This window comes from Oryzias latipes, chromosome 15 (genome assembly GCF_002234675.1).
Source record: "Oryzias latipes chromosome 15, ASM223467v1".
Classification (NCBI taxonomy): Eukaryota; Metazoa; Chordata; class Actinopteri; order Beloniformes; family Adrianichthyidae; genus Oryzias; species Oryzias latipes.
Genome location: NC_019873.2, coordinates 25619374 through 25645349, shown reverse-complemented (window position 1 = coordinate 25645349; position 25976 = coordinate 25619374). Strand labels below are relative to the sequence as shown.

At 36.2% G+C, this 25976-nt stretch overlaps 1 protein-coding gene across 35 annotated transcripts in view; it reads right to left on the bottom strand.

Moving 5' to 3' along the window:
- Positions 1-25509, bottom strand: part of nrxn1 (neurexin 1) — a 261829-nt gene extending 236320 nt beyond the window's left edge. For 9 of the 35 annotated variants that reach the window (XM_023963299.1, XM_023963303.1, XM_023963319.1 and 6 more), the window contains exons 1-6: positions 25023-25509; positions 22744-24029; positions 8503-8520; positions 7026-7055; positions 6365-6376; positions 5884-5931 (exon numbers count right to left, since the gene is read on the bottom strand). In XM_023963299.1, coding sequence (XP_023819067.1) covers positions 5884-5931; positions 6365-6376; positions 7026-7055; positions 8503-8520; positions 22744-23455 — 820 coding nt within the window. In that variant the 5' untranslated portion in view covers positions 23456-24029; positions 25023-25509. The remainder of the gene's footprint in view (positions 1-5883; positions 5932-6364; positions 6377-7025; positions 7056-8502; positions 8521-22743; positions 24030-25022) is intronic. The other 26 variants (XM_023963308.1, XM_023963323.1, XM_023963314.1 and 23 more) reach the window with 17 other exon arrangements.
- Between the last annotated feature and the right edge of the window lie 467 nt (positions 25510-25976).

Below are 25976 nucleotides of genomic sequence, written 5' to 3'. Positions count from 1 at the left end.
AAAACAAAATTGAGTTTTGTGAAGATATTAGTCTGGAGAAAAACATTAGGGACATTTTAAGTATGAAAATGTGTAACCTATTCACAACTGAAGATGTTTTAAGGCACTCAGGAACATCATTTTTTGTTCCCCACCTTTTTTACCACTTTACATGATAAGATACATATTTTAAAAGGCTTATAAAAGAAACCTACATTCTTTTCACAGACTGTTTTGCAGGATGAGCTTTTAAAAATTAGATCAGTCAACTGGATCCTTTGCTAAGGCTAAGACACTTCAGCAGAGATCTTGATAATACATGTTGTTAAGAACCATTTTCCTTTTGGGAGTGAAGAAAACATGGCCATTGCAGACATTTTTAGTCTTTGTTTCCTTAAAGGACAGCTACTGAGAAACACAAGTTGACATATTTCTCCTAAAACATATATTTTTTTGCTTCCTCCCTGTTTTTGACGCCTCAAAATGTATAAAATAAATGAATAATTTAGCATTGATGTGCTTGAGCTACCTTGCTCAGACTGGGGGTTTCAGAGTATATTACTTTGGTTTCCCGTTTTTCCTGATGCTTTTAGAAACGCCTAGATGAGCTTTTCTTCTCTGAGCCAGCTTCTCAGCACTTACACTGGCTTTTTACATAATAACAGTACAGATGACTACTCGCTGTAAGCTGTTATTAACTCTATATGTAGCCTTTTGCAGAGCATTATTGAAGGTCTTCATAATTTAGCTCTCTGAAAATACGGGACTCATTTTGTAATTTATTATGATAATTCCTGCAAAGGTTAGATAAAGGCCACATTGACGGATATTTTTTAATGTGTCGAGTTGTGATATTTGGGTCCCAAACAATTTCACATGCAGCTTGCTTTTTCCCCCCGATTTCGTTCACGCAACACTTTTTTAGATGATAAAAATTTAAAATGATGCTTACAAATTGTTGACATATAGTGAGCTATATATTTTTCAAATAGTTTTTAGATTGCATATTAAAGTAAATAAATTGTCTCCCTGTGTGTTAATCCTTCATTTTTTTCCCCTTACCATCATTATCAAAAACACAACCACAAATGATCTTACAGCTAAAGTTAGTAAAGTTAGCAGACAGGATGTGTGTTGGCCATCCGTTTGTTGCCGGCAGACATCTTTCAGCTGCAGCTTTTACTACTGACAAAGAGAAAGAACAACGTCCTCCAAATTCTGCAGATTAGACAAGCATAATTAATAAATAAATAACACAGCAACTTTAAACCAGACTATGTGATGATGCCTCAAAAACATCAGAATCTTGGTTCCTCTGAAACGTCACAGTTCCACTGAAGCAGCACCGTTGCAAGGCTCTCAAACTTCAGTCTGATTCCTGTGCGAGAGCATATTTAACCTGACGAGCCAGACACATACAACCATCTGGGAAGCTGTTACTGCAAAGTGTTCCGAAAAAGGGCAAGCGCCTTGGAAAAATGCTTGGCATCGATTGGAGGAACCATCTGTTCATCACAGTCTTTCACCGTCAACTTTCAACCAGCAGATCGACAGATCAGACTAGTGGAGTGGAGCCAGCTGGTAGAATCAAACTCTTTCTAATCAACTTGGGCTAAAGGGGAGACCAATCTTTTTCACAAGAAAAGCTCTATTCTTAGTCTTTGGTCCTTATAAAATATATTTAAAAAAATCAAATTAATATAGACAACACATTTTGAAGCAGCACAAGTTAATCAAATATAAATTCATTGATTTATCTAACCAGATTGATACTTTGAATTTAGCAAAGACATGTGACCATACAGTATGGTAGAATGTTCTAATAGTGTACTGTTTGGACTATTTGGATCTGGAAAAACAACAGTGGGCTGAACTTTATAAAATGTGAATGGATTTGCCATTAATCCTTTTTTAATTGTTTGTTTGTACACCGATTTAATTTACACTTGAGAATCTTGCAAGAAAAATAAGGAACCTGAAAAACTTCGCCTGCAATGTTCAGTAGCCAGGTAATGTTTAAACCTAGGTGAGGAACAGAATGGGGTTTCCAGATGTTCTGTTCAAGCTCTTTTGAAGAAGCACAAAGAAACGTTTAGGATCGTAGAGGTAGTGAGAAACGAAATGCAGCAGATTAGAGACACATTAAGTCCATTACGTTCAACGGTTCCATCAACTCAGAACTGACAGAAACCAGTGCGACCCCTCTAAGGGTTAATATGTTTTAAATTTTTAGCTGTGACTGGGGGAAGTTTGTTTGTCAAAAGGCTGGAGAGCGGTACAATCAGGACAGCATGCAGGCAACAGTGAAGCACAGTGGAGGTGCTGTGAATGTTTGGAGTCTAAATAATGCAAGGGGAGTTGGAGTTTTTTCAGGAGTAAGAGTGTTCCAAATGCTTAGAAAAACAGGCACATACGTAACCATCATCCAAGACCATCAGAGAGGTGTAAGATTGCACAGATACCCTCAAATTGATTCTGGAGTACAACGACAACCTCAAGCATGCAGCCAGAGCCATTAAGAATTATCTGCAGCTTAGAAAAAATAAAATATTTATCTTCAATTTAAATATAAACAAAGTCTTGAAATCTTAAAATCATCAAGTGTGTCTGGGGTTACATGAAGAGAGAGAAGGATGTTATACGATGTTTTTTTCAGTGATGTTTTTGGTCATGTTCAGTCAGTCACTTCAGGTTGATGTTAATTACCATCCACAGCTGTTTTCATTTCTGTTAATTGTCCTCAGACTTTATAATTGTCTGGTTTTCAGTCTGTTGTGGTCAGATCATCGGCTTTATCCCCTTTTCCCTTCTCTATTGCGGTTGCCATGCTAAATGTATTTATTAAATGTTTAAGTTTCTGACACCAAGCCTGGCCCCCTGCATTTTGGCTCCTTCACAGTTCCTGACATTCATCCACAGAAAACATGTGTTTAGTTCTCCATGTGGTCTAAAACAACTACTGGCTGAGTTCCTTGAAGTGTTCCAAGAAGAACTGATGCTATTTTGAAGGTAAAATGTGAAAACGACAAATATTGATTTGATTTTTCTTTTTCTTTTATGTTGTTCCCTGGAAAGATGGATTATCTCCTTGTCTGCAATAGGCCTATGCTACAAGAATCTAACCCTCCTACAAGGTTATTTCTGCTGTACCATGTTGGTTTTTAGAATTTTGTTTTCTGTTTACTAACAGCAAGTATGTACGTTTCTCAGCTCCAGAAATGTGAACTTGCCTTAAAGTCTGAAAACATCTGTATTACAGTGTCGCAGTGTGAATTATCTTGTAGACTAAGCTTGTTGAATGCTATCTTTCAAAGACCTATGCAGTTCTAAAATCACAAAGAACAATCTATTAATTTAGCAAAGGTAAAATAAAGGAAGACTGGATTTATTTTGCAATAGTTGAGTCACTGAACCAGTTTTTTTGCAAATATGTTTTTTTTAATATAGTTTTATTGCATACTTTGCACAAGGGAAAAGAGTCGGATCTGCAGACATTTTAGAAAAGGTTAATAATGAAGCTTGGTTTAGGTCAGAACCCATCTCAGCTTTGTGGACATTTGCTGTGAGACCTCAAAAACCACAACGAATTTGCATGCGCAAGAACGCAACTAATATTCACACCCAGTTGGCTCTTGTAATGGCTGTAAAATTTTCAATTTTTGATCATTTCATTTTCTATTATCCATGTCAGCTCATGCACTCATGGCAGGAATCTAGTATCTGAAGGGAGTCCCAACAGAAGGTAGCAGCTTCTGCAAATCCAGAGGCACTCAGTTAACAGCTTCAGACATGTCAACCGTTTGTAATGCAAACAAGAAGAGTAATCACGCATTCTAAAAATCCATTTCATTTGACATGCTAAATGTAGCACATCGAGCAGAAACAAGCCAAACAGATTCGCAGAAATCCCCTGGAATTTGTAGAGTGCCATTAAAAAAGTGCCAGTTTTCATCTTCAGAAAGTGAAAGCAATCACATTATAAAGTATAAAATTCAACCCCTAACTGTTTTACCAGTAAGCCTGCCTGCATCCTCTCTAAGGCTGCGTGTGGTAGTTTATTGTGATGATAGTAATTAAATACCCATGCGATTTCAGTGCCAAGGGTATTATGACTGATCCCAACGTTCGCTGTGCTCTCAAGAGCTAAATGAGAACGAGGACTCAAGACTTTACTAATACTGAACCAGGTGACAGCAACACGCATATACAGTACATCAGAGAGCGCTTTCGTAAATCAGAGGATTTACCATAAAGTGGTCAACTTGAGCTGAGCAGAGGGGTGGGCTAAATATATATATTTTTTTAACAATAGCTTAAAACATACAACAAAGGCTCTATTTTAACAGTATGTGTGTCTATGACTCCACAGTAAGTTGATACATAAAGAAGTTCAGTCATTATGCAAACACTCAACTAATAGGGGGTTGAGTTTAAATAATGCATGCTCTTACCCATCAGTCTCATCAATACCATTGAGTGAACCCAAAAAAAGAACCAATATCTACCTATTTTGCCCAAAGCCAACCACCGAACATGTTGTACTGCTATCGAGACAGAGAAAAAACAAAAAAAAAACAATTGAGTGGCTTTAAAATCCACCAAACCTCTGATAAGCAAATAGTTGCTCCCGTTTTCCAAAAACGTAACCACAACCTTTGAACTTACCTTTTAAAAGTGACTTGATTTCCGCGACATTTTGCAAATGTGCATGAGGAAATTCCCCCCAAAAATTCATTATCTTATCACAAAATATGAATTTGGCAAGTCTTTAGAAAATTAAATTGTGAGTGGTGTGTTTGTGTGTGTAAGCATGTAAAATGTATTGAAGCTTTAAGGCCATTTTATGGTGCCCTCCGGTAACCAACATGCAGACCCATTTATCTCAAGCAGTACTGAGGGATTTTTGTGAGGTTGTTTATAATTTAGAACTGCATTTACTTGTATTTGTTGCAGCGTGGACTCACCTAAGTAGTCTAAATAGTTTAGTGGAAGGTGAAGGTTGATACACACCACCACCAGAATTTACTATTGAAGCTATCCAATTATATTTTTAATATTATTGTCTGAAGAGAGAGACTGAATAGGTACCATGCAGTTTATTGTGATTTCCTTTTTCTTTTATTTCAGGTCTACTACCCAGAGTCTGTCTGCTATGGCATCGCATCTATCTGCAGAACAAATGGAATCAGTGAAAGAGCCCTTGAAGTTGTGTCGTCCTTCAGGGAGCTCCTTGATGCCCATAACCCTTAGAGAGTCTGTTGAAGTGGCAAAATGCATCTGGAATGCAGCTAAAAACGGAAAGTCCTCTGTGTACCCTTATACACATACACTTCAAAGGTGAGTAATACACATGCGAATAAGGTATATAGAAAATCATATATCGTCTTTCATAATCTCTTCTCAACACACCAGAGTAACTTTTCACAACTGTTGTCGCTTATTTTTTTGTTTTGTTTGTTTGTTTTCTAAATTAGTGAGCATTATCCACACCGTCCATGTGGGATCCTAAATGTGGGATCTTGCAGTAACCATAAAATGACCATAAAGCTTATTTTAGTAAAACATTTGATAACATAAAGACAAAAAAAGTATATATATTTGTAATTTTTGATGATTGATTCATTTATGAACTTACCTGTTAAGGTGGTGTTTCATATTCAAGGCATTTAAAATCACACAATATTTAGAACTTTTTACTAACACTACTGACACTGTAAACCTCAGGTTAAAAGCAAAAAATAAGTAAAAAAAAAATCAAGTAACATTTTTTTATTTTGTTTAGCTCCATTGCATCGATGGTTTAAGAATTAAAAAAGTTTGAGCATTCATGCTTCACAGCAAGAATTATTAAAAGAAAAGTAACTAAGATAACAGACATGGGGAGCAAATAAGAATACGTTTTACCTGGTGTGCTCAGTAGGGACCTTAGAAGCCAAGCTTCCCCTCTTTGTCCTGAGGAGGAGAGTTAAATGGGAAAAAATCAGAAGTCCACTTACCCCATGGGGAGAAGAGGTGAGGAGCACAGCCGGGATGGGAGGCCAACAACACAATGGTCAAACCTCACACTCAACCTCGAAACCCATATTTTAAATAATAAAAAAGAAAGGCCGTCTCTAGAGGCTGCTGAAGCGGGAGGGGTAGAGTTTGTGTTCCTGTGCCCATGTGGATTTATTATATTCCCATGCAAGCAGCAGAGCGGAGCAGGTAGCTCAAGTGTCAGTGTAAACCGAGAACAGCACCTACCTTAAAAACCCTTGATTTTATATGTTCAGAAGGGATCATTTAAAGAAAATAAGCTGTGGCTTTATATACATGATTGAGTATTAGTATATAATGCCACAGCCACAAAGTTCAGTAAAGTAAGACAATAAAAAAAGGGTTGTACCTTTAATTCTATCTATAATTGGTGAAATGTTCCATGAAGAAAGCAGATCCCACACAAAGGGGGGAAACAAAAGGAGAGGAAACACCAATAAGTGTCATGGAGAAGGACACATGTCAAAGGAGAGAGGGTTGATTGCTACATTTATGTGCTAATATAATTATAGCAGCAACAACACAGTGCAATGGGGAGAAAAAAAAACATCCTGTCTCTGTTCTGGAAATTCAAAATAAACTGAAAACATGAAGATGAGATGAACAAGCAGTCTGTTCAAAAGCTTGTAACATGCATCAGGGATGTTAAATCAGCTTAAAATGCTTAAATATGTTTGCATTACACCGTACTTTGCAGGCAAACTGTGCTAACCCAACTGTCCCTTTGTTTGCATCGTATTAATAACAAATGTTCAAAATAACATGACTATCTCAGAGAAAATGGATTAAAATGCACATGTGCTTAAAAATCTTGTCACAAAACAGAGAATGGTTGAAGGAATCTTAAAGCCAACAAGCTCAACCAAAAAAAATAAAATAATAAAAAGAGGAGGTGAACTGACAACACATCTGAAGCTTTAGGCCTACTGTACATAGCAGTCATTTCCAAGCACAATGGGAGCAAAGGGAACAATGGAGGGATGACTGTTGGGAAAAAACTGAGCCCATACCTTGGTCGCCCATCATCAGGTGTGCCAGACCTTTAAGGAGAATAAAAGCACAGTCAGCAGAGAACAAGGGATAATGGGGAGAGAGTCTGTCAGAGACATGCTGGTATCTTCTGCAGAGTGGATGTCTGTGTCACATGAGGAGTGTTGGGAGAAGGGAAAAGTGGGACGGAGAGTGAGAGGAGGGTGTACAAACAGGGTTTTCGAAGATGAGCATTCCCTCCACCAAAGTGGGTTGCAATGCGTCATCAGCAACTTACTATGCACCATTCAGAAACTGCAATTCAGGTTGACCAACTGAATCTGAGATTACCACCCTAAATGACAGTCAAGTTGAGGCTCCACCCCCAACCCTTTGTTTTCAAGTATTTGAACAATTTCAAATTTCCTTGCAAATAGCCAAAGGTATAAGTTTCAGGATGCTAAAAAAGGAGTTGACATTTTAAAGGGCAACAAAACTATACATATATTTTTAAATCTTGAGATCTCCATATGTGCCTATGTCTGCAAAATATCAGGAAAACCTGCAATGTGTGATATTAGTGATCAATATTGTGACGACGATATGACTTATGGTCCGTGAACAAATGGCAAAAAAACAACTAATGTCATTTCCATTTATTTAAGTAAAAGTCAACATAAATTTTACTGCATGTCATCTTAATATGAGACAGGTAAGAACTTGTATGTCAGGAATCACACCAAAGAACAGGGATCCACCTTTCTGGCAGATAATTGGTAGTACTGGGAAAACGTTGGTGCTTGGGCTTTTAAAAAAAAAAAAAAAAGATTTCTCATAGGGCTGGCCAACCCTGGTTCTCAAGAGCCTCAATCCAGCCTGGTTTCCAACTCTCCCTGTACTGCTTGATGCTAAATACCTAAACCAGGTGTGTTCAGTCAATCAGGATGTGGAATCACTTGAGTCCGCCAATCAGCAGAAATGGTGGTCAAGGAGAGCTGGAAAGGAGGCAGGATTGTGGCTTTTGAGGACCAGGGTTGGCCAGCCCATATCGCGGTTTATGACATCTTTTGCGCATTGCACAACCTGAAGTCGTGATGTTGATAACTTCCCATTGCACATGAATTTTTAGTCCCACAGAATCAGACAAACATTGTTCTTGTTAAGTAAAAACACAAAAACCACCTAAAAAGAAGATTTTTTTGTCTTTTTTCAAAGAAAAAAACTTTAATGAGCAAAATTTGTTCCGATCTCTACAGAATTTGTAATTATTTCCAAATACACATAATAAAAATGAAGATACATCTTTGGCTGGGCTGTTTATTTCACAAAAAAGTAAAGTTTTGGTCTTTAAAATAACTAAACAACATAACACTTACCCCTCCAGTCAGCAAAAATACCATCCTAAAATATTTATCCTCATGTTTTAGGAAGCCTTCTTGTACACACACACACAAAAACTCCAATAATAGCCAAAACATTTCTTTGAAAAACAAATGGGAAAAAGGAATGAGCACCCACCTTCAGTATAGTTGTCTTCTGGAAGCACAGACACGTAAAAAGAGAAAGAGGAAGATATTCATTAAGCAGCATGCAGACTGATACTGGCCGTTGCATGTTGTTGCCATGCAAGGCTTCAGATATCACATGCAAGTTGTAACTCTTGCAGAGGAAATGCTGGTTTATACACAGGCCTTTGAATTATTACCCATCTACTTGTTAAGGTTATAAATTGATCAGGGATGAAACCATCTCATATGCATATTAGTTAAATTGGTGCTTAATCATCTCAAAAAAGCCTTAAACTGCATGAATAAGCTAATTTTAAGACATAAACAGCCTCTTATGATGTAAGGATAGTTTATTTAGGCTCACTGAATCTAAAATTGTTCTCTTTTTGTTTTCTTTGCATAAAAGAAGGTTTGACTCAACTGTTTCTTTCTTCAGTGAAAAGCTGTTTTGTCTGATAAAATGGACCGCAAGAGAAAATCTCCCAAATAAATAGAGTTGGCTGTGATAAAGCAACACCTCTAATGGTTCAGAGCGGGCCGTGGGCTCTCACGTTACAGGAAAAATCCATTCAGGTGATTCAGTCACTGGAGGCAATGCCCAGTGAGCATACACTGGCAATGCAAAAGGACATCGCCTATATGAAACCGCCCTAATGGTCATTTGTGCAGACAAAGTGATTTATTTGTGGAAGTGAGAACGACACTGTGTGAAGTCTGTGGTGCTGAGAGAAAAAAAAAAGAAAAAGTGGGATAAAAATGACATTGTCTGGGGTTACATACAGGTATGATACACACCATGCAACCATTAATAATTCAACTTACTTGTTAAAAATTAATAAATACAGAAAGGTTGTGGAAGCTCTTTTCCTTAGCAGTTAGGTGGTAAATAAGCAAACATGAATTAAGGACATGCAGGATATGCTTATAAAACATTTCAAAAAACACTTAATTAAAGTTTAAAATGAAAGAATTAAAGGCATGATGGCAGCATGCAATCCTTAGTTTCTGTGTGCCTCTAAAAGATGCTCCACTTATGTCAGCCAGTACACACATGCAATCACATGGGGACAAAAAAAAAAAAGATTTTTCACCAAAAATAACCTCCTACCTCTTCATAAAAGCTTTTTGCCCAGACATACAGGATTTCTTTTTTCTTTTTCCCCAAAAAACTTACCATCACCACTGGTTCCACTTTGAAATCAGACGCCATGCTCAGAATCATTCCAAACCATCAAAAAGCACAAAACACTACCCTTATTTTAAGGTACATAACCTATTTAGTGAGTTTTATGGTAATATCTCACTGTGATCCTATAGTGTCGAATAGTTGTTCAAATGTATCATAAACACAGTAATTCCTCATTTATCCAAACCCCTTAAGAAAGCAACACACTTGCAAGTGCACACCGAAGAACTGAGATGTTTTCCTTTTGTAATTTAGATCAAGAGGAATGTGTGCACATGAAGGGGTTCTTTCCAACCCGATGAACAGGGCAAAGATAAATGAGATTCTTTTGTCAAAAAAAACTAAACAAAAAAAACACAAACATGCACATGTTCAAATAAGCTTGCTTGATGATGAGAAGCACGCTGCTGAGAAAAGCATTCTGACAAGGCACGCATGGAGCTGGCAGGTGCAAAACGACCAAATGAAAAACGTGAAAGGAATATTTGCCGATGTCAAGACCCCAAAGATGTTGACAAATTTGCTTGACAAACAAAGACAGGGGTTGGTTAATTTGTTTGAATATTTCACAAGACTATTATTTTAAATCACAGGTTAGTATAAGTTCATCAATGCACAGCAATCCTGTCATAACGTTAAAGCCATAAAAGCATCAAAAGTCAATTTTTGATGGAGATGCATTAAATATATGTTTAAAGACCCACTCCAATAATTTTGAGCTTTTTTAATCCCTGTGGTATACTTATTATTATTATTATTCAGTTTTTAGCCAAATTATAAAAAGAAGAAAACAGTTGTTTTTTGGGACATAGTTTCTGGGGAGCGGTAAGAGTTAATCAGAAATTCACCTCAGATTTGTGGCTGGACTGTGTGCACGGACCGCCCCGCCCCCTTTTCCCAATACTGAAAGCGTTCTGTTTACTCCCACTAGCTTACAGCCCCTCACTTCTTCCAACCTAACATTACAGCTGCAACAAGAATGGCGAGCAATAATGGAGCTATCCAGCCGTAAAGTTTTGAGGCAGATCCCAGGGAGGAGAGCATTTTTAAGCTCTTTTTCTAACGATATTTTCATCTGCTTCTGATTCCTAACAATTTGAATTAACAAAGAATACAATTCTAAGCTTAATTTTCTTATTAAATGTCCTCCGCCAGAAAAATTGCAACAAGAACATGTTAAAAACACCAAATACACTATTTCAATCAGAGTGGGTCTTTAAAATGTGGATCATTCGCTAAATATCACTCTGTGGCCATACATGCAAACCATATCCAGTATACGTGGGTAAATCTCATAAACTGAAACTCCATAAATAATTGGGGTTTCTAGAAATGAGGTTTTTATTTGGTTGTGTTTGTAGAGAGATAAGCTTTTCCTTAACAGCAATAACACCTGACAGGAACCATTAAAACAATCCCCCTATCATTCTTTGTCTCCCACACACACACTCGCATCCTTTCACAAATGTACCCAGCTGGTTATATACTAATCCAGAGTTATAAATCCATTTAATCCCCTTGACAAAGCGATCCCAGCACCATTGTGCTGGTAACACTACACCAAAATGCACTCAACTGTCTATCAGACGATCTGCATCTCTGATGTTCTTATGCTGTTGATCATGCACACACTTCATGGCTCATGGAATACAATTACTATTCAAGTCGAATGAAGCATCTGGCATGCAAAGGCAGGAAGGAGAAGGATGAAAAACAAATCTGTAAATCAATTCTTTTTTTTTTAATTTGGCTCATGCAGACATTTTCTTTTGCATCTACAAATTCTTGGCCCTGTAAACTGTGAACTCAAAACTGTGACAACTGTTCAAGGCCAAAGTGACAGACCACACTGTCGACAGAAAAACTAGCAACACTGCCTCTGTTATTATTCAACATATAAGCAACTATCGGGCAGCCGGCTGGCCAAAATGCCATTAAGTCGCACACACGTCCTGCACTGTGTCTGGATGCATTTGGCTGAAGAGACATGGCAAGAGCAAAGGGTTTGTGGGTGACATTTCACATGAAGGAACATGTGTCATGTTCAGTAGACACAACAGCGATGGATGTAGTTCGTTTTCCTCTGCCGTTTGACAGTTCAAGAAGATCCTGTCTGCCTGAATCAACCTTTTGCCTTCAACTCTTAATGTCATAAGCAATGCTGTGCCGCAGGTTTGGTAAACTTTTGTTCCCATACTTTTTTTTCTTCTTTTTTTTTTTTAAATCAACCATCTTATCTTCTCCAAAATTACAGTGATTTCTGAATAATTACTTAAATTTATTTTAGCAATCATTTTATATTTAGAATCTTAACCTCATTTACATCGCTCTTTGGTCACGAATTCACAAGACAATTCAAAGGTTGCAGTGATATTTAAAGTTATGTGCTCTGAAATTATACCTATATATCTATAGTTATACTTATATAACTTTTTTGACATTGCAAGTACCATTAAAAGAAACAGAACAGTCTTCATATTTCAGTTTAGTTCAGTTTAAACTGTGCAATTGCATTTAAGTTTTAAAACTGTAATCAATTTGTAGTGTACAGTTTTAATAAATACACAAATAATCTAATTTATCAACCAGCTGGGGGGGAAAAAAATCTTTGGTACAGAATTTAGTTTTAGAAACCTTTCTTTTTTTTTATTATTGCAAATACCGTAAGTCATAAAAGAGGAATAATGTTTCCGTATAGTTAAGACTTCTGAACCAATAATACTTTCACGACTAAATCAATAGAATAATACTTTCAGTGAAATAAAAGATGTAATTGTGTGAATTCAGCAGTAAAACTTCTGCAACTTTTAAACTGTTGATAAAAAAATTGCTAAAAAATTCATAGTTGCAACAAAACAAACTGCTAATTAATAACTGCAGTTAAATTGATGTTTTTTTTTCATAGAAAAAAGTTTCCTTTTAATACTCTACAAATTAAATTTCTTAAAAACCTGTTTTTTTTATGCTGACATTGTTGCTTAACTTTTGTAATTTAAAGATGTTATAATACTATACTATTTTATATGACTCCACAAACAATATAAATAACATCCCTTTCAATTTTCTGACCCCAATCTGAATAACTAGATTTTTTTAAATTGTCTGTGTACCCAAAAATAACAGAACTGGTGGTATACATTACAGTACTGTATGTAGCACAGTTGCATTTGTTTAGCAATACTGTTAAGGTGCTTTAAGGAGAAAATGTGAGCCTTGCACTAAAAAGTTTAAACTAGCATAGAATGGATTTGTTAATAAATATAATTTGAAGAAATGAAGAGTAATGAGAGTGAGGGCCCCTTTCTCTGTGTCATCACCTTAACTTAATGCATCTATCTAGCAGAGGAGTGTGGCACAGCTCACCGTCTCTCTGATTATCCTCCTTGAGCGAGACTGGAGGAAGAAGAGGGGAACGGTCTGCGTGACCAACCACTCAAATGGAAATTGATAGTTACCACAGCTGCGGATAATTATATTCTGGCTAATTTCCACTCTCCTTACTGTTAGTAATTCATCTGTGCTGAATTTACGCTTCCAGTGCAAATTTTCTCCTCATACCAGCGTTTTGCGAAATAGCCACATTGGCACTACGCTTGCCAAATGGGAGAGTATGCCAGTGGGTGACTTTAATAGAGCTCAGTGACAAAAAATGTGTTATCATATTCCACAATGAACGAGAAAATGAGTTAGAAAAAAAGAAGTTGCCTTTTGAGGGAAAACATGATCAAGTTTATTGCTATAGTAATAATGTACCAAACTGTTTTAGACACGTGGGAAGGGATTTTACCAGCTCCTCTCCTGTTATAGTAAAAGTTCATGATTTAGAGCACTAATATTAGTCACATAAAATGGATCAGATGAGACATGTCGGCAAATTTATACATATTTTTCCAGACAATAAACTATTTTATATTGTTGCATTTTAATGGACAAAGTGTAAAATGCATATTTAATTTTGTCCGTCATACATACATTTTTAGAGTTGTAATTGTTGTTATTGTGCTGCAACTCTGTCGGCACAGATGGTCTGGGAACATTAGAGCCAAATCCAGATTTTTCGAGAGACACAGACCAATCATGGACGATTGTACGAGCAGATGTCCTGGAGACCTCTCCATTCTTTGACATCTTTGGGTTTGAAATGATCCAAGAGGATAATCATGGCAGCTTACACAGAGGTTCTAATAACTTTAATCCAAGGACTGACAATATCTGGGATAACAATTCAGATGTGAAGAGAATTCTGTCTGAGAAGCACTGCAACTGGTGGAAGAATTAGGTAATCCCAGGTGTTTAGGTATGCCTGCAGCATATTTTAGAGTTGTAATAAACCTCTAACATGTTTGTCAGATGCAAATTTCCACAGCCGCTGCTTAAAGAAAGCTGCAGAGTCTCCAGCTGTTTACTTTCATTCAGCTAATCTTTTTGAAAAGTGACTACAGCTAAACCAGAAAAAATAAATAACAAAATACTAGAATGCATCCTAGGAATTAAATGCAGTTCAGCTCTGAGTGCTAGGCTGCACGATGACCAAATACAACAGTTAAAAAAGGTCACTGAAAACTCAAAAATAAGTTGCCTATTATTTGCATAATTATTTAATTGTATGACTTTGATAGAACCTTTAAGTATTAAACTTGTATATATTCTCTAGAATCCCTTATCTTTTTTATTTAAAATTAGTATTAAAGTTTACAAACTTTGTTCTTAAAGTGTAGATTGAATTTTAAGATGACTAATCACTAAATACGTAATGTTTTAACTGTTTCAGCTGCACTTGATGTTTACCAAAAATCAAACCTTAATGATCCCAATATGGTCTTAAATTTTTTTTTAAAGACTCAGTCTGATGAAAAATTGTGTTTTTGGTCATTTTTACATTTCCTTGTGATTTTTTTCTGATGATGAAGGATATGTATAAAGAAAATGTAGCTCAAAATTGCATTTCTGAGTATATGTTTATTTGAATTGGTATAAAGCAGGGGCACACACACTCAGCAATGGGGAGGTGAAAGGGGGCGGGGTTACTCTGTGCCAACAGTTCCTTTACATTTTCACATTGTTTCTGCAAAAACTATCTCCTAGAGAACAACAGGCTTTTAGATTTTTGCCAAAAACGGCACAATCATAATTAAGAAACCACTTGGAACGCTTTTTAAAATCGCTCGAAATGTAATTAAGGTGGGTCTTTAACACTTTCCTACTGTAAAATCTTTTAAATTATTTGTTGTAGTTTCTTATTTGTACTTACCAAATGATGCACTTTTTATTTGTTTTTAAAGACTGAATAATCCAGTGTTTATTGACTTCATCATTGTTTTTTTTTCAATGAATGATTCACTGACTTGAAAGCACTTTAAATGTCATCATACATGTAACAATGATAAATAAACCAACGAATTGAAATACACTTTACACAGAAGAGTTTGACATTTAAATAAAAACGTCATTCTAAGTCAGTCTAAGACTAAATTACCTATAGATGCAATTCATGTTTTTTTCTATGCTAGCTACATCTGGTCCAAAATAAATACATTCTAAAGCTCAGTTTTTGTGACGATGTGAAAGAGAGAAGAAAAAAAAAAGATATTTGTGTTTGTTTGTGCTGCATGGCAACTCCCTTTAAAGGAGGAGTTTGGTATCAAAGAATTTCACAAACACCCTTTGACAGTTGGGAGCAAATGTACTTAACAAGTCAAAAATCCCCCCTAAAACCCCTTTAATCTTTTGATTCTAATATCTGTCTTTAGACTGAGAGACAGCAGTACGGCATACTCTTAATCTGCTTTGTTTGAGTGAATGCTGCAGGGAGCCCCTGGACAATATGGCACATTCAGAGATAAAGTGCAGTCACATGGTTTGTTAAACCATGACAGATGTGTTCAAGAACATTTAATAGCAAGATTTACTGTTTCTGTATACTACATCTGACTGAAAGTTAACTCGTATGTAAAAATAAGTGTAAAACTCTGGACATGTTAGATAAGTCAGGCATAAGAAATCATACAAGAAGCAAACATACTTCATTTTAAATTATGCAATTATGTCGTTTAAATTAATCTTGTGTTTTGTAACGTGTGTATTTTTATCAATCTCTTAATTGATTGTCTTATAATTATTTTTTTCATTGTATATCCTTTTTATCGATTCATGATTGTTTTTAATTGTTGTTTTTAACCTGTTTTCTTGGGACAACCGATTAAAAAATAGTCGCTGGGTTAATTCAGGCTCCTTGCAGTGATGCTTTTTATGTGCACTTCCCACAGATACAAATAAAATTGAAATTTTAACAAAGTACTTTAATTATGATCATTAATGAAAATGTGTTTTTTTTTCATGATTAGCTTGACAAATGAATCCCTGGAGTAAACTACATTTTAAATAAACATGATGAATTTTCTCTAAATTATGAAGTCATTGTTGTTAACTGAAGATGTAAATGTAACATCAACTAATCATTGTTTTTGTGATTGTTTGACTTATTTCAAAAGTTAATTTATATCAGCTGGGAGTAAGATCTAAACGGGGAAGAAGGATATGAAACCAGTACGAACACTGCAAAAACTGCATCTTAAGAAAAACATTTTTTTTAAGTGTCTTATTTTCTGTTTTTGCAAAAAAAAGTATTTTTATCAGGAAAGTTTTTCAAAAGCAAAATAATTTAGTTCATGAAAACATGTCGTATTGACTATAATCTTTTTCTTAAAATAAGATTTCTTGGTAAGACCATTTTTCGTAACCCACTGGCAGATTTTCTTTACTTTTCTTTTTTTTCGCTAATTTAAAGAAAAGTTCACAAATTTTAAGAATGTTTTTTTCTTATTTCTAGGAGGCATGTCTTTTTTTTTTTTTGCAGTTTGGCAGATAAAGAGATCCTCCAAACATGGTTGAACATGAAACAAATCGAAACCCTTTTGCTACCAAGATGATGGTAACAAAACAGCGAACCAGGCTCTTGTTCTCTTATTTATTATCTGAACTATGCATTTTTTCTTAATTACCGTTTTCAACATATTGTGTGCACACAACCTACATGTTTATATCATGTAGATATTGCTTTTTTGCACAGATTGTGGTGATGGTTTATTATCTCATAAAGAGGGTGACAATGAAGGAATTCTATTCCATTCTATTGTATTGTATTCTATAGTCCTTCAACAATATATTTATTCAAGTAACATTTTCGAATTTCCTTGCCATTCATCCATTTCACATTCTCACAAACATCAGCTCAGAGTTATAAAAATGAAACTACTATCCTAAAAGTCTGCATTTATTTATAAATCCTGTTTAAATCCGTAAAGTTGATCATCATTACCTGCCACACTCGTGAGATTGATTTGCTTTCACTGACTTTCCGCTCTTATAAAAGTTCAAGGAGCCAAATTGCGTTTTAACCAGTTCAATACCAAACCACAAGAAAAGCAGCGTCCCAAACATGGCGGATTTAGTGCGGAGAGTGTTTACCACAAGGAAAATGTACAAAGTTAAAAGGACTTCAATCCCATCACTTCCATGTTAACAGGCACAAACAAAGCAGCATTTCCTCTAAACCTCTTCAAAAACTAGAATCAAGTTAGGACTAATTATCCTCTCATTTTGGTAGTCTAAACAACCCTTGTCTTCCTCGTTTATTACCAGATTGTTGAGTACAAGAGCGTCTGAGGGGCTCAGTTTGCCTACATTTCCCAGAGGGGATCCTCAGCCTCTCATCAGTGGGCACCCATCTCTGCACCACCTGCATCTACTGCGATGGAGAAAGACGACTAAAAAATGTGAGCAGATCCTCCGCATTACTGGATGCTATTTTAGTGACACATTAAAAAGTAATTAACAAGTAATAATAAGGACACCTGCCCTCCAAAAAAAGTAACAAAAAATTAGTTATGTTGTTTTTTGATCCAATAGCCAAGTCAGTCTTTATATTTACTTTAGAAATAAATAAAGTCAACGTTATTTTGTTTTTCCTGTAATTATAGTTGATAACTAAGGAGTACGTAGATCAAATTACACTAGATTACCTCACTTTTCTGATAGGCTAAATGCTATTCTGTTTGTTGTAAAATCAAGTTTCTTTAAATAAAAAAAATATTAATTTGTAAAAAAAAAACAACATACACATAAGTAATTAAAATGTTAGTTGGCTGCATGCATTAGGAACATAAAAGAAGTGAGAACATTCTATGGATGTTTCTCACATTGCAGGTCAATCCTTTCTGAATATATAGTAGCGCATACATCTGTTTTGTTATTTTATGCTCAAAGAGAATTTGTTTTCACAGCTGATGACTATGATTTAAATTCGACCTCTGTTGTGATATTTCTCCTTCTGTTGCCGGGATATCATGCATCAGCTTATCTGCAAAGCACAAGTTATCTTAGGGTTTTGCTGTTTCACAAGGTCACAGAGGCAAAGCAACGACTTAAAGCCACAGACAGATGCTAAACTGTGACAGCCCAAGCTATTCAGATATTTGGATCACACAAACATGAAAAATGACAAATAAAAATTCTGGGCAGCAGTACTCTGTCCTACTTTCTCACCTGGAGTGATTTAAGGTTGACTAATGCATGATAAAAGAATTTTATCAGGATAAAACACGGAGCTATACAATGCCTATGTTATTTCTCTAAAGTGCAATCAAAGGGAGAGATTCTGGGAAACTTTCTGATCATAAACCAGTGCATTTAAATAATTGTTTGAGCTTATCAAAGGGATTTGTTTTCGTATGTGTGTGTTCAGTGTGTGTGCATACATGCAGGGTCATTGTAATGGGAGTGCTTGCTGGTGGACCGGGTAGTGTTGACAGGTCTGTTGGCAAATCCTATAATCCCTTCATCTGATCAAAGTAACACAACTGCTTTTAAATTATTTAATGGAAGGATAAGTGTTAAACTTCGATTGAATAGGCATTAGGTGCACTTGAAGAAAATGAGAACAGTTCCTGATGTCTTCACAATCAAATTTGTTTTTGTTTGGTTTTTACTTTATTTCTGCAATTTGTCTAAAAGGTGGGCTGACATCTTAAGCCTAAAATGCTGTCTGAATGTTTTTGACTGCAGTTGATGGCAGTGAATTATGATGTCAAGAAAAAGCATTTTGCAGATACGAAAAAACAGAAAAAACAGGAAATCTGGTGCTATTTCTTTTAAAATGCTTTTTGTTTTATTATTCACCTGGAGCTTGCAAAGATTTACAAGCACACAATCAGATTAGAGTTCAGTGCAAAGGTCAAATCAGTGCATATGTATTTCTATTTTTGAAGCCAAAAGCACATTTAGATTGTTTAGCATACTAAAGCGCAACCCTGCTGTGCACATTATTAAAATGATGTGGAGAAGCGAGGTTGTTAGAAGTCCTGCAGAAGTCTTAAGAGCTTTAAAAGTCCACGTCAGCACTTCATGATAGCTTGCTTTCCCTTGCAAGCAGGACAGAAAGGTGTAATTGTAGAAACATTTTAAATATATCAAACCAGTGAACAACTGCAATTTTAAAGTTACAACTTCTTATTTTGTCATCAACATTTTACATTCAACATTTAACGTTTACATTGCTTGTAATAATGTATGGCTCTACTCTGTGTTATTTTACTGTAATTGACTTTTATGCAGATAATTTTTGGTATAGCCTGTAAACTTAAAACTATTCAACTAAAATCATTGGATCTAATATTTATGGTTTATTTGGGTAAATTTGTTTTCCCTTAAGGAGGATTTCTTTGGAATCTGACATTTTCATGAATGCATCACATTTATGACCTTAAACACTGGGACTGTTTGTAAGAGTTTTTTTTTTCTTTTTTTATTGTTTATAGATTCTACTGTATTGTTATCTATAGTAAATCAAAAAAGCATGACAATGAAAAACTTTTACACACACACACACGAATCTTTGCTGCATATAATGTTGGTGTTATTATCATTGACTGTAAATGAGAACTGGACAGAGTGAGTGTGACGTCACCCAAAGGAAATGCTTTACTTCCAACTCCAATCAATTGAACTCTAAGTCGGTGTGAGTTAATGTTTCTATGGTAACCACTCTCACCATTTGGGAGTGGGCTTGTTGGAAGTCAACACTCCTACCACTTAAAAGCAGGCTCACCACTGAACCAAATTTGTCAATCAAATGTTTTATATATACTGTTATTGAGGCATCTGATTGGCCAGTTTAGATCTTAAACAGCTGGCACTACAGAAGAAAAGTCATTAAAAATAGGATTAGCAAGAAATGGTTAAAAAAAAAAGCTAACAAAGCAAAAACTTTTATTCTGCCAAATAGAATGACATAGTAACAGCTGTTAATTTCTCATTAGATGTTCATGGGATTTTGGCCTCTTGGAGCCAGCGGGTACTTCCTGTTTATAACTCCACGAGGGAGGGGTCACTCAGTCTAGTTCTCATATGCAGTCAATGGTCATTGGTCGACTGTAGACAGCTTGCTCTTGAAAAGGGCAATGGTACCATATGGCTGGCTTACCCAAGTCTTTTTGCCGGAGTACATAATTCTGCATTTAGAAAACATTCACAGCAATATAATTGCATCCCAGCCAGCTTCTTTTTAATAGTGTGGAACTGTTTAAATAAATAATGCTAATGGAACAGAAGCCTTTGAAGAATTGTCAGCAGCATTCACCAGTGGTCTTTTTGCTCATCAGTGATGTTTAGGCATAGTGCTGATAATTATCAAATGTGGACGTTTTTTTTAATCATAATCAAGGATAATATGCAATTCTCAATTGAAGATTCAATTTGCAATTTGATCATGCAATTTGAAAATGCATTTTTTAAATGACAATTCAATTTGCAATTCAGGCTTAGAATATAAAAATACATTTTGCAATTTAGAATTCAATATTAAAATGTACAATTCAGTTTAATAATTTCCAAAAAATGAAATTTTAATGAAAACAAAATCAATTCAATTTTAGGCAAACCATATATTAAAATCTTATGTTTTACTATTGTATAATCAATTGCAAAAATGCATTTTCAAAATGAAATATTTAGGAATAAATTGCAAAATGCATTTGTTGTTTGAATTATGTTATCAAAAACGCGTGACAATTTTAAATGCAATTGCTTTTGTTTGAATTTTTTTTTTTTTAATTTTCATATTGAATTGTATATTTTAATATTGAATTTTAAATTTAAAAATGTATTTTCATATTTCAAGCCTGAATTGCACATTGAATTGTCATTTAAAAATTTTTTTTTTCAAATTGCTAATTGAATTTTCAATTGTGAATTGCAAATTTATTTGAATTAGGACTCAAAAAATCTTCCATAATCAACATCTAAAGAAATGTCATATAGAACAGTAATGTCTTTTCATTTCTTTTTCTACAGACCTAACATAGAAAAGTTTGTCAGTAGTTTCATATTATCAGAAATAAGTAATTTTATAGTAAAAAGTATATCATTTCATAGATTTCCATATTTAGAATTTTGTAAAATATTGATTTTTATCAATAGTTAATGCAAGTTTAAGGTTATTGTTGTAAAAAGGTTTAGGTGAAATATGTCCAGTAGAACAAAACAAAAAATAAAAAATTGCTGTTTAATAGTTTTTCAAGTTCAGGAAGAACACCTTGGTTAAAAGGTTTTCTTGTGGAAGAACCAGAATTGATTTGTCCTGTTAAAACTAATCATGGTGCAGAAGTAGAGCGGTCGACCTCTGATTGGAAGATCTCAGGTTTGGATCCCCTCTGTGCACCTATTTGTCGAAGTGTCCTTGAGCATGACACTGAACCTCATGGCCCCTTTATAGGCTTTCGCAGGTGTTGGATAGCGGAGCTGCCATCAGTGTATGAATGGGTGAATAAAGTCAAGACAAGACAAGACAAAACAATAGAGAATGTGAATTTTTTTCTGCATGTCTTCACAGGAGTGAAAATAAGCCTACAAACAGAAATCTGGTGTAAACTGCAAAAAGATCGGGCTCCAGTGTTGAGCCCAGACTCACCAGGGGCAATGTAATGGCGCACTGACTGACTGCTGCTCTCAAATTCCATGGAAGCTCCTCAAGGTTCAGTTCGAACCCAGAGTGTGCCATGCTTAAAATGCTCAGCTCAGTGTGCAAATAGAGGCCACAGTGGCCTTTTTTTACATCAGGCTGCTGTACTGCTGTAGTAAATTATTTAGGGGGTAGTGAAATATTGATATGCTTAAAATTATCCCAAAAAAGTAAATCAGATATGCTCAACGTTGACTTCAATGTGAAAAAATACCTGAAACTGTACAGGACCTCCTCTCTTCCAACCCACTTTTACAATCAACAAAAGCAAGCACTTACAATGTTTTCTGAGAAAAGGTCCTATGCTGGTATATATATTTTTTGTAATACAGTTTAATTACTTAAAATCAATGAAATAGCTTCTTATTGTTTTTCCTTCCTCTTTACTACATTTTCAGGAAATCTTAAATACGAAGGTGTATCATAAGTTTTCTATTTGTCACATTACACTTGCTTATTCTTTCTCAGTCATTTCGTTTCTATAAAATTACCCTTTTAAACTCATGACTCCATACAGCAGACCTTCTAGATGTCTGCAGGAAAAATGGTATTTTAAGGATCATGCTTCATAACTAATCCATAAACCTCATCTGTATCTATGGCCGCCAGGCTCTTTTTTTGTTGCCATCACTACTAATCCACTGCAGGAATTGCAGTGATATCACTCATGTTTACTCCATCTGACTCAGATGATTATTCCTGCTCTTCCATTCGAGGTAACCCATTGGAGATGTTTCATAGGTCAACCAATCCCCACAGAGCCATTTGACAGGAATGGAAGACACCTTTGGGGACAGCGAACACCTGCATGTTTTGCTAATGAGGCCTTGCAGGAGATTCATTCTCTACAAAAAACTGTAATGCAGATCAATAGCACACATCGTGAGACGAAGACAAACACAGGTTGTTAGCCAAAAAGAGGATTTGAATTCATTACTTTCAACGGATAGTGCTGAGAACAAAGTAATTGAATTTTTAAGCTCAATTCATGTCAACAGAAAAGGCCATGATGTGCTCAATGTTTGTTTCAAATGTGATTGACCCCTTACCTTCACTGCAGTCCTTTCCTTGGAAGCCCGTGTGGGAGCAGTCGCACGTTGGTTCGTTGTCAATCAAACTGCAGATTCCTCCATTTTGGCACATGTTGGCTGTACCACAGATGTCCATTAAGACACCCTCACTGTTGATGATTGCACACTCCGTGTTGTTGACCGTCACATCCGTTATCCATCCAGCGAAGGGGGGTTCATCTTTGACGGCGGCCGATGTCAGACGCAGCGCCACAGAGCGTAGCTCCGGAGGTATTCCACCCACGAACAAATGGCTAAAAACAGTCATGTCACGCCTTTTTGACATGACCTCCACCCACTTTATCTCATTGTCCACCATCAGGGTGGTGTTCTTAAAGTTTCTCCTTATTGTCACAGTGTGCCATCGGCTATCGTTGACCGCCGTGTCAGATATGACGGTTGCAGGCTCAGCACAAAAAATAGAGAAACGGAGACTGAGTTTGCCGTTTCGAATGAGAAGTTCTAAAAAGTCACAAAATCCTTCATCGTCGAAATAAACTAGCAGCCCGTGGGAGCTTTTTGTCTTCATGTTGAAGCTCATTTCACTTTCACAACATGCATTCCACACTGGAAACCTCGCCCACTGTCCCTCAGCACCTGTAAACTCCAAACAAGTGCCTATTTCTGCCAAACAGCAAAGAAGCACCACAGCCAACATGATCTGAGCGCTATAAGCTTTTTTAACAACCATCCTGTACAGATACAATCTCGAAAAACTGTGGAAGTTACAGAGTCTGGATTTTCTTAAGACCTTTGACTGACTAAAAGCAATGTTGGGTTGACTGACTGCCTATGTGGAGAAACAGGTTTGAACAGGCACATGATAAGAGATTAAATATCATCACAGATCTGCACATTAGTGGTCTTAGCCAACATTTATGTTTTGGAACTGACACCATTACTTCATGCTCTCCAGCCCACTTTAAAAATCTCTCACTTTTCCCGCCAAAGCAATTTGAACTGTTCAGAGGTCTTCTCTGCCATGGCTGAGTTAGAAAAAATGCACAGATCCGGATATCCACTGGGCACACTTGTTATAATGAATGCAATTATGGGAGAGTTCTTTCTGATGCTGGTTAGTTTGTAGACCGTTTCACTGTAGTTGAAATGGCAGTTTTAATCTTGGTGTCCGTGCCAGGTCACTCGGAGCCTCGCTTTGGGCTTGGGCTTTTCACTTTGCTTCCTCAGTTGCAAAAGGGTAAAATGCCATGCTTGCTGATAAGCGAAAGAAAGGGTTTCAAGGCAATCCTCTGTGTCAATGCTTTCTGTGTAGAAAAAAAAAGAAAGATTGTAAGACAGCATTAGTACTTTCACTATACCCATTAACAAATCCACTCTGGCCAATGCTTCAATCAAAATCTGAATAAGCCTAATCCCATAAATTGAGCCATTTGGCCACTTACAGTCCTTTGTTATACTAGCTGTATGGTTAAACTGTGATCACATTGCAGGGACTTTCCAGAAAGCACTTGACAATCATATTTGTTGAGATAAGTAGAGGAGCACTCAACTTAAACAGTGGTTTAAATAATGATGGGTATGCTATAGTGTTGAAAAAAAGGGGGGAAAGGAAAGTAATAATAATAATAATAATAATAATAATAGTAATAATATAAAGGAAATAGTTTTTATTTATTTTATTTCCAAACCTAATATTAGGTATAAGATCTACAGCTATTTTATCAGGTCTGCCTTCAGCAGAGAAGCAAACGTGAAAAAAGTGCGTCATTTGATTCACAATGGTTGGTTTGTGCTGGACGAACCAGTCGCTCCTCCTCTGGGGTGAAATCAGACTCTAGAGCCTCACGTCTTCATTATTTTTCACTTGTTTGGACCACAAAATGCACTTTTCTCTTTCAAAATAAATGCTTTTATTTCAAAGAACGTATTTCAAATCCTTACTCTGAGTTTGCAAGTAAGACAAAGAGGAAGTGTTAATGATGTCAGTCGACTCGTAGAGATGAGCTTTAATAAGTAATGCATTTAACCCCAGGCTATTGGTGAAAACATGCAGAATATGCATGCAAAAATAACGGCATTTAAACTGGTATCATGTTTATCTATGAAATTATAATGGTCCTTCCTTCCGGCATAAAAGCACCTCTTCCTGGATTTTACCACCATCTCATCAATAATGTGCAAGATCTGAACATATCACAGCATGAGATGTAAAAACAGAGTAGAATCCAATTTTACAGCGACAGCTACAGCAACACTTCTGCACGCAACTAAATTCTTTAAAATAGCGTTCATTTTACCTTTGCGGATGCACCCACTTCCACGGGACCCCAGATAGTTGCAAACCAGAGACAAAAAAAAAGAAAGAAAGAAAAATGCAATTTTATACTACAAGCCTCGATCTAAGCTCCTTCTAATCAACACATTCCATATGTTCGGTCTGCTGCTTGTGCTTCCGATCTTCTTGCGAATCCCACACATCAAGGTATGCTTTCAAGTGAATCACAGTATCAGCCGAGACAAATGCGCAGAGAAAAAGGTCCACTTTCACTCTTACTCCACTTAAAAAAAAAAGAAAAAACCTCACAGGCTCGGTGGCAGAAAGAAAAAAATTACCTGAAATATGTTGCTCGTCCAAATGTATCTGAAAACAAACATAAATGCGGAGGAAACGAGACTGTCGGATGGAGTTAGCGGGAAGCGCACGGCGAAAATCCAGTTATCTTCGTGGAAGAGGAGGCGCAATCTGGTTTCCCTGTTGAGTTTATACAGTGACTGTGAGGAGCCACAGACAGCGCGCGGATCACGTGTCTCTCCGGGTTGTCTACCGGGGAGGGGCAGAATGCAGTACCTTGGACAGCGCCTTTCCCTTTATCAGCAGGCATCCACGAGAGATGATGGGACAGCAACTTTTGGAAAATAAGCTGCATTGATGTACGCACACACAGATATGGATGAAGCAGTGAGGGTGCAACATTAGAAAGTATTTTTTTTTTTTGCTCTTCAATACAATACATCCTTACAGTCATTAGTGAGACCAAATTAAAAATCAGAGCAAAGAACTGTCAGTTGTTGCTGGATTTAAGTATGATAGAGAGCTTTACCCCTCCTGTTCTGAGTCACCTTGGCCATTTTGAAATTTAAGAATCTAATAAATGTTTGTGAATGTGTATATATATATATATTCTCCATTTTGAAGCGTATCCTACTTATCTTACTTAGTGTAATCAATATATAAAATAAAATAAAGGTTA